Source organism: Megalops cyprinoides, chromosome 1 (genome assembly GCF_013368585.1).
Source record: "Megalops cyprinoides isolate fMegCyp1 chromosome 1, fMegCyp1.pri, whole genome shotgun sequence".
Classification (NCBI taxonomy): domain Eukaryota; kingdom Metazoa; phylum Chordata; class Actinopteri; order Elopiformes; family Megalopidae; genus Megalops; species Megalops cyprinoides.
The window spans coordinates 5,321,708-5,330,044 of NC_050583.1; the positions used below are offsets into that span (position 1 = coordinate 5,321,708).

General features: G+C 44.8%; 2 protein-coding genes across 2 annotated transcripts in view; one reads left to right on the plus strand and one right to left on the minus strand.

The window, feature by feature from the left end:
- The first annotated feature begins 364 nt into the window (after window positions 1-364).
- Window positions 365-3,645, plus strand: nxnl1 (nucleoredoxin like 1). Its single transcript, XM_036520910.1, has 2 exons — window positions 365-690; window positions 3,324-3,645. Exons 1-2 carry the CDS (start codon window positions 365-367, stop codon window positions 3,643-3,645), a joined length of 648 nt encoding a protein of 215 aa, XP_036376803.1.
- Window positions 3,646-6,379: 2,734 nt separating this feature from the next.
- Window positions 6,380-8,337, minus strand: part of LOC118792049 (multivesicular body subunit 12A-like) — a 10,352-nt gene continuing 8,394 nt past the window's right edge. Inside the window, exons 8-10 of the mRNA XM_036549749.1 lie at window positions 7,618-7,676; window positions 7,051-7,110; window positions 6,380-6,735 (exon numbers count right to left, since the gene is read on the minus strand). Coding sequence (XP_036405642.1) covers window positions 6,622-6,735; window positions 7,051-7,110; window positions 7,618-7,676 — 233 coding nt within the window. The 3' untranslated portion in view covers window positions 6,380-6,621. The remainder of the gene's footprint in view (window positions 6,736-7,050; window positions 7,111-7,617; window positions 7,677-8,337) is intronic.

Genomic DNA, 8,337 nt, shown 5'->3' on the forward strand with positions numbered 1-8,337 from the left:
GCGAGGCCATTACATTACATTACATTGCATTTACATTCATTTAGCAGACGCTCTTATCCAGAACGACTTCCAGCACAACAGAACAGAAGTGCATCCATTCAAGCTGAATGAGCAGCAGTGTCAGACCAGGCTAACAACACTCCCAGACCAGTGAGTGTGAGCATAACACCATTCAAGCCCTACTACAAGTTAACTTGTGCAACCTGGCTAGGCAACGGAAGCCAAGTATACGACACATCAGTCGCTAGAACACAGAATCCGAAATACATCACAATGCTACATGTAGAATAAGTGTCGAATACCAGAGGTGGCAGGTGTTAGGCAGAAGGTGACGTCTCTGTCTCTCCCCTCGCCCGCCAGCGCCATGGTGGAACTCTTCTTGGGGAAGGTCCTGGTGAAGAACAACAAGGACCGGGACGAGCTGGACACGGAGCGGGAGATCACCCTGCGGCTCCAGAACCGCATCCTCATGCTGTTCTTCGGCTCGGGCGAGTGCGAGCGCTGCCAGGAGTTCGCGCCCACGCTCAAGGACTTCTACAAGCGGCTGACCGACGAGTTCTACGTGGAGCGCTCCGCCCAGCTGGTGCTGCTCTTCGTCTCCATGGACGAAACCGAGGAGAAGCAGGAGAAGTTCCTCAAGGACCTGCCCAAGCGGTGTCTCTTCCTGCCCTACGAAGACTCCTACAGGAAGTATGTACTGCATGTCCATTGTGTGCTCATAGATAAACATGACATCCGTACTCAGAGAGCGTTTAATTACCACGGGAACTTCATTCAGCCTAACATAGGCGTGTCTTTGCTGTGGTTTTGGCCAGGATGGGGTCTCTGTTCTGACAGCACCCAGGCCCAACCCCTACCAAGGGGCTGTGTTATGTCCTTTCACTGACCTCAGATCACGCCCTTTAGAGTAGAGCAGTTGGATCCCATTCAGAACCCAGCGGTTTGTGTTCACACAACAGCTGCAACATTACCAGGCATTCTATGTTCTTGGGTTCTACCTGCATTCTGTGCTCTAGAGTTCTACCAGGCATTCTATGTTCTAGAGTTCTACCTGCATTCTGTGCTCTAGAGTTCTACCTGCATTCTATGTTCTAGAGTTCTACCTGTATTCTGTGCTCTAGAGTTCTACCTGCATTCTGTGCTCTAGAGGTATGGCTGCATTCTATGCTGCAGTGTTATGGCTACATCCTTTCAGGAACGGTTGTCAATTGTGCTGTGGTGCTATGGTGGTTTTGGTTTCTGTTTTGGTCCTGTTTCTCTTGCTGTCCTGTTCTTGTCCTCTTCCTGCTGTGGGCCCATTGTGTTGCTGTTGTGGTCCTGTTGTGGTCTTGTTTCTCCTGTGTTCCCGCTGTGAATGCGTTTATGTTGTTATCCTTTTGCAGAGGCTCTGTTTCTGTTGTTGGTCATCTGTTCCCTACACTGTGGCACTTTTGTGGTCCTGGTTTTGTTCTGGTGATGTCATTTTCCATGTCTGTGTTTGGCCGGTCCTGTTGTAGTAACGTCCTACAGAACCATTTGTGTGAACACATTGAATCACAAATCTGGGGCTTATGCAACGTCGGAGACAAAGCTCCTTTTACGCTGGCAGCTCAGTGAATGCAGTGCGGTTGCAGACGTGGGACCTTTCCACTTCCACAGCCTGAGAAAGGAACAGAGAATATCACCCCGAAGGCTGCTGTCCATCAGGCAATCGCAGAGACCTGATGCACTCTGCTGCTGTCTCACTGCAGAGGACATATCAGGCGTAGACGTGTATAAGATATGTAATATCCTGAACACAAATTTTTATAGCTCGTTGCCAAAGTCATAAAAATCTGTACAGACAGTCACGGGCTGTCGTGGTCCAGGAATTCAAGGCAAACGTTGTACGTTTGTGCAATGCCAACATTTTCAGTTTTCTTCGTTTGGGTGATGTTGTGGTCTCAAGGACCCTCAGACATCATAAATACAAATACAGTGCGTGTAATCTCTCGGTATGACAGGGACTGAAGTTCTGTATCCTGGATACATCAAATGTTACAGAGCCTGAGGGACTTTGAAAATGAATGACCCCAGAAAAAAAAAAAAAAAAAAGATTAGGAAGTACAGGTGAGAAATATTGCCTTGGTGCTTAGCTCGGTTAGGCTCGGTTAGGATGGTCCAGCTTTCCAGGAAATCCTAACGGTCTTTGCTGAGCTGATTTCTCAGAATTAACATGATCCAGTCTGTCAGTTTGCTATATGGTGTATGGTAGTATGGTGGATGGTAGTGTTATAATGTTATAGAGGCAGTGTGTGCTGTGTTTGGTAGGGTCGTTATATGAAGACTGTGCAGTTAGTAAGTTTTTACGGGTAGGGATGTGTTATAGAGAAAGTGTGTTGTGTTTCGTAGTGTGTTGTATGAAGACTGTATATAGTATGTCTTTCACAGCAGGGTTGTGTTAAAGAGACAGTGTTGTGTTTTGGAGACTGCACATGTTTTTACAGTAGGATTATGTTATAGAAGCAGTGTGCTTTGCATTTGGTAGGGTTGTGTTTGGTAGTGTTGTATTGCAGCAGTATAGACGCGGTATAAGATCATGGTATGGAGGCAGCATGTATTGTGTGCACTGTGGTCTTGCAATAGGATGTTGTACGGTTGGGTTGTGTGCTGTTTTTGGAGCGGAGGCTGCGGTATAGAGGGAGTGCAGTGTTGTTGAAAAGGGAAGAGGTGTTTCTTAAGGATGGTCGAGTCGATTATATTAATCCCATTTTCCACTTACAAGGAAATCCTCCCACCCCGCTGATCCACAGTGCTCAGCACAGACACAGACACACTGACACACAGCAGCACAGACACAGGCATAACGGTCCATCACAGCGCACCTAAAGAGAAAGGGCCACCGACACACTGAAACACTACTGAGCAGAAACACTCATACCTGCATTGCCTGAAAGCCGACGGCAGAACCGACAGCTCTATCATAAATTGATTGTAGAATTTGTGCATGTGTATGTGTGCATGTGTGTGTGTGCGTGCGTACATGCGTGTGTGCGTGTGTGTGGGTATGCGTGTGTGACTGTTTGCATGGCTGTGTGTTTGAATGAGTATGTTTGCGCATGTGTGTGTGTGTGTATGTGTGTGTGCGCAAGGCTGTGTATGCACGTGTGTGTTTGTGTATGTGTGTCCATGTGTGTGTGCTTTTTGTGTGTGTATGTGTGTGTGTGCATGCATGGCTGTGTATGCGTATGTGTTTGTGTATGTGTGTGCATGTGTGTATGCGTTTGCATGTGTGTATGTGTGTGTGCTTTGCTTGTGTGTATGTGCTTTGCATGTGTTTCCATGGGCGTGTGCTCCTCTCACAGGGAGCTGGAGGTGATGTTCGAGGTGGAGGAGACCCCCACCGTGGTGGTGCTACGGCCAGACGGCTCGGTGCTCTCCCCCAACGCCGTGGAGGAGATCTCCAGCCTCGGCCCCGACTGCTACCAGAACTGGCAGGAGGCGGCCGAGCTCATCGACCGCAACTTCATGCTGGCCGAGGAGTTCGACGAGTCCAAGATGCGCAGCTTGACTGACCCCCTGCGCAGGCTCAAGTACAAGGTGGAGACCAAGAAGAAGAAGAGGGCTACCGATGATGATGATGATGATGATGAAGAGGAGGGCGGGGGGAAGGGCCCCTGGGGGTGAGGGAGGCAGAGAGAGAGAGAGAGAGAGCAAGCTTCCAGAGAGGGAGCATCCATTTCCAAACACGTCAAACTATTTCAGCTGATCACATCTGGCCTTAGATTATCAGCCTGGACACAGCCCCTCCCCTACCTTCCAGTGCAGCAATAGGCCCAGAAAACCCCATCCCGTGATTGGCTGATAGTAGTGATGTAATGATGATGCAATGATTCTAGAGTCAGTCATGCCTTGCAATAAGGGAGTGTCATGGGGAAACAGGTGACACAGAGAGAGTGGTGGTGACCCACCTGCTGATCCCAGTTCAGTGGTACCAACGCTGTGCAAGAATGGAGAGGCATGGTAAAACAGACGTGCCCTCACACCTCCTTCCAATGACAGTGACTGTTAGTCACTATGCTATAGTCACTATACCATATCTATAGTCTATAGCAGCATTTCCCAAACCTCTCCTGGAGGACCCCTTGTCCTGCGTGTTTTACATCTCTCCCTGCTCCAACACAGCTGATTCAAATGATCAGCTTGTTATTAAGCAGCTTCAGGAGTTCATAACAAGTTGATCATTTGATCATGCACACACACACAAACACACAGACACACACACTCTTCAGGTCTGGCTAATCCCCCCCACAGATTGACCCAGAAATGAGGAGGAGGTGCAAAATTCTTGTCATCATCTATTACATCTGACTCACCCACTGAAAAAATGCTAATTAAGGATGTAAGCACACTAATTAGCTGCTGGTGGCAAACAGTTTCAATTTATTAATTTCTACATTTATTTAATAAACACTAATAATTTATTAAGTTCACAGGGAAACATAGACACAGCATGAACATTAACCTTATATCTAATTTTACAGTGTATATTTTGTATAAACTGTATGTTTATAAAATAGTTTTGTCTTTGAAGATGCAGTACAGTCCTCTGACCACTGGGGGGTGATTGTTTTAAACCCTCAAATATGCAGAACTACTGTATTTTGTGCATTGTCTGGCAGGGCATCAGTGAATCTTTGCTAATTTATTTTTTGCTTTATTTATAAAAGTAAAACTGTGAGCCAAATTTTCTCAGCTGCTGTGTATTTTGCAGTCCTCCTTGGACGGTACTGTGTTTGTCAAAAACCTGTGTGTATAAAATATTACTGTTTCAGAAATCATTCGTCTATAGAATCCATTAATTTGTTATAAATCATTACAGCATACATGCAAGCTCTTTTTTCAAGCCGCTGTTTGCTGGGCCATTATACACGGAAGGATTGTATGGTATGATATTTCATACATCAGATAGCCTATAAAGGTCAGTCCTGTTATAGTACTTCTGTACATTCAATTTTGTATGTATTTATGATGAACTAAAATAAATTCAGTGGGCACATTTATCGCTGCAGATTTCCACATGTGGTTTGGCCACAAGCACTGCTGACATCACTGACAGATGGGTACATGTTGTTAGGATATGGGCCACAAAGGATTAAGCAGTATTGGGCTTATATTCTTGCTGATGTTGTCTCAAACAATAAAAACGTATTTTTGCGGCAAAATGCAGTTGGGTACTTTTATAACACAGAGCAACAGTCAGCACTCTAGTATAACTTGCATTTCAAAGACGCTGACTACAGCCTTTAAATGCAGGTTGTGGGAGGCCTGGCCTAATGTTAGTTCACATTCATTACACTTTTATTCTTAAAGCAAGGCTTAGCTGCAGAAACATCCTCATTAACGTAAGTTGCATAGCGGGCACTCTTATCCAAGGGGACTTAAAAAGCTTCCCTCTGTTCTTTTAGCACCTTCACAGAGGCTAATCCATTTACTCTCAACACTTACACAACTCCACGACACAGGCACCAGGCCATCCTTCTCCCTACGCGCTCTCCTCATGCCCCAACACACTGTCACCGCATTCTCAGAATGCTCACTGCAGCCCAAACGTGACTTCCCCACACTCCCAGACACTTTCACTACCCTCCCAACACACTTCACCACACTCCTAGCACGCTTTCATCACACTCCTAACATGCTTTCCCCACAGTCTCAAACATGTTCACTACACTCCCAACACACTTTCCTCACACTGTCAACAAACTTTCCACACTGTTTCAGGTATCCAAAAATCGTCCAACAGCTTGAACAGGACGTGACATCATGAGGCCACACAGGTGTTTGCTGTATGGAGTCCCTTGAAGGCCGAGGAGTAAATCATCAGCTTTCCGTAAAAGTGATAACCTCTGGAAAAAATTAATAAAACAAGAAATCTGGAGCAAACAGACAGCCTTTATTTTCTCTCAAACCCCAGCACCACCCATAGTAAACACCTTACTGTCATTTAGCAGACAATTTTATCTTAAGTCGGTTGCATAGGTTACAGGTTTTTTTACATGTTATCCATTTACCCAGCCATTTGATCCATTTTACATATATACTGAGGCAGTTATTGGGTAAGTACCTTACCCAAGGGTACAGCAGCAGTGCCCCCGCAAGGAATCAAACCAGCAACCTGTTGGTTACAAGCGTTGCTCCTTACCACTATGCCACACTGCCACCTACACCCCATATTTGTAGTTTACTGATATTCATACTTAACCAAAAGGAGTGGATTTTCTAACTGAAACATATACAATGACAATGAAATCCTTACAATGAAAGCAATGTGAAGAACTATCCTTCATTACATACAAACATACCCTAAAAATGATCCACAATTCACTACCATAAAGACACTGTGTTTGGTCCATATGTTTTAAAAAGAGGTTTAATGATACATAACACAATAATCAAAAGAAGAGTGAAAACAATTGATTTCTGCATGTATGAATACTCAGTATTTCTAGCATTTCTGTGGGGCTGCCAGTGTAGTTTATATATGAGTGCAGTGTATGCATGCATATAGCTGTTAGGGGGAGCTTGGATCTTTGAGTACCTTTTTGCCCCAACGACTGACCCAGGGCAATCCTACACACCCCTAATCCCAACCCCAACCGGTCACTGGGTGAGGGGAGAGGAGAGGGGGTAAGGGGAGGGGAGAGGGGAGGAGAGGGAGGTCCTGAGCGGAGCTCTTCTGGCAGCTCTCTCCTCCACTGCGAAGGTGTAGTTATACTGCACAATAACACAACACAGCAATGTCAACACACTACTGACACACAACAATATCACAGACAAAACACTGTCAACACACTACTGACACACAACAATATCACAGACAAAACACTGTCAACACACTACTGACACACAACAATATCACAGACAAAACAGTCAACACACTACTGACACACAACAATATCACAGACAGAACACTGTCAACACACTACTGACACACACCATAATATCACAGACAAAACACTGTCAACACACTACTGACACACACCAACATCACTGTCGATACAATACTGGCACAGAAAAAGACACACTCACTTCATTCTCGATATCTTGTATTGACTTTATACGAATGTTGCTCAGAGTGTCTGAAGGTACCTGAAACAGAGCAGTACAGGAGTAAGATAAAGCCACCTGTCACACATGGAGGGACGGTAGATAACGCATATAAATCAAACAAAAGTAAACATTAAACAAAAGAAAATACCCCCCCCCCCCCGTGGATTTACTGAGAAACCTCGAGAAAATGGCTCCTAATAACTTCAACTCAGAATTCCTGGTTTTTAGAGTGAAAGCGAGAATTCAGGTTTTTTTTACAGTGAAAGTCTAGATTCATGTTTCTACAGTCAAAATCAGGAACATGAATCCTCACTTTCACTGTTTTTTTTACAGTGAAACTGATGATTCATGTTTTTTGCAGTTAAACTCAACATTCTCATTTTTTATAGTGAAAATCAGGATTCACAATTTTATGGTTAAACTCAGTCCCCTGATTTTTTACAGTGAAAGTCAGGATTCATGTTTTTCATAGTTAAACCAAAGACTGATTTTTTTACAGTTAAATTCCAGGTTCCTGTTTTTCACAGTGAGCCATGAGGTACTCACCGTGCCATGGGGTGGTGCCTCAAATTTAGGGTCCAGGACAAAGGGGATTCCATCAATGGCTGAGGAGAAAGTGGAGTTCAGATCAAGAACACTGTGTGTGTGTGTGTGTGTGTGTGTGTGTGTGTGTGTGTGTGTGAGTGTGTGTGTGCGTGTGTGCACGCACGCACGTGCAGGGGTAGACAAAATAATGGAATCACCAAACAATATACAAATATTTATTAAGTAATGAGAGGTTGGGCTGCCCTTTTCCTTCAGAACAGTGTCAATCCTGCTTGGAATGCTGCTATACAAGTTTTGAACCATTTGTAGTGGCATATTGGACCAATCTTCAAAACTGAAAGCCTCCAGTTCATGAGACATAAAGGATGTGGAAATCTAGTCTGTATTCTATGTTCCAGAGTTTCCCATAAAGGTTCTGTAAAACTGGAGACTGGGGAGTCCATGGCAGTTGCCCTCATCTTGGAGTTTGTGAACCCGCTCTTGAATCCACGTAGCAGTGTGTATGGGGGCAATATCGTCTTGGAAACATGGGAGCATCTTGAGGAAACAACATCAGCTAAAACTGGTTTCTATTCTTAGGCTGTAATTCCACCATGGAGAGTAGTAATCTTACCAATGACTCCCACAAGGTGGCTGCCCATGCCATAACTGATCCACAGCCATGTTTAAGAGCTGGGAACAGGCTATGTGGGTTGAAGGCTTCCTTTGACTTTCTCCAAA

Coding starts and splice junctions, on each gene's coding strand:
- nxnl1 (XM_036520910.1), top strand. CDS start 365: ATGGTGGAACTCTTCTTGGGGAAGGTCCTGGTGAAGAACAACAAGGAC. Junction 691..3,323: donor TACGAAGACTCCTACAGGAA/GTATGTACTGCA, acceptor CTCCTCTCACAG/GGAGCTGGAGGTGATGTTCG.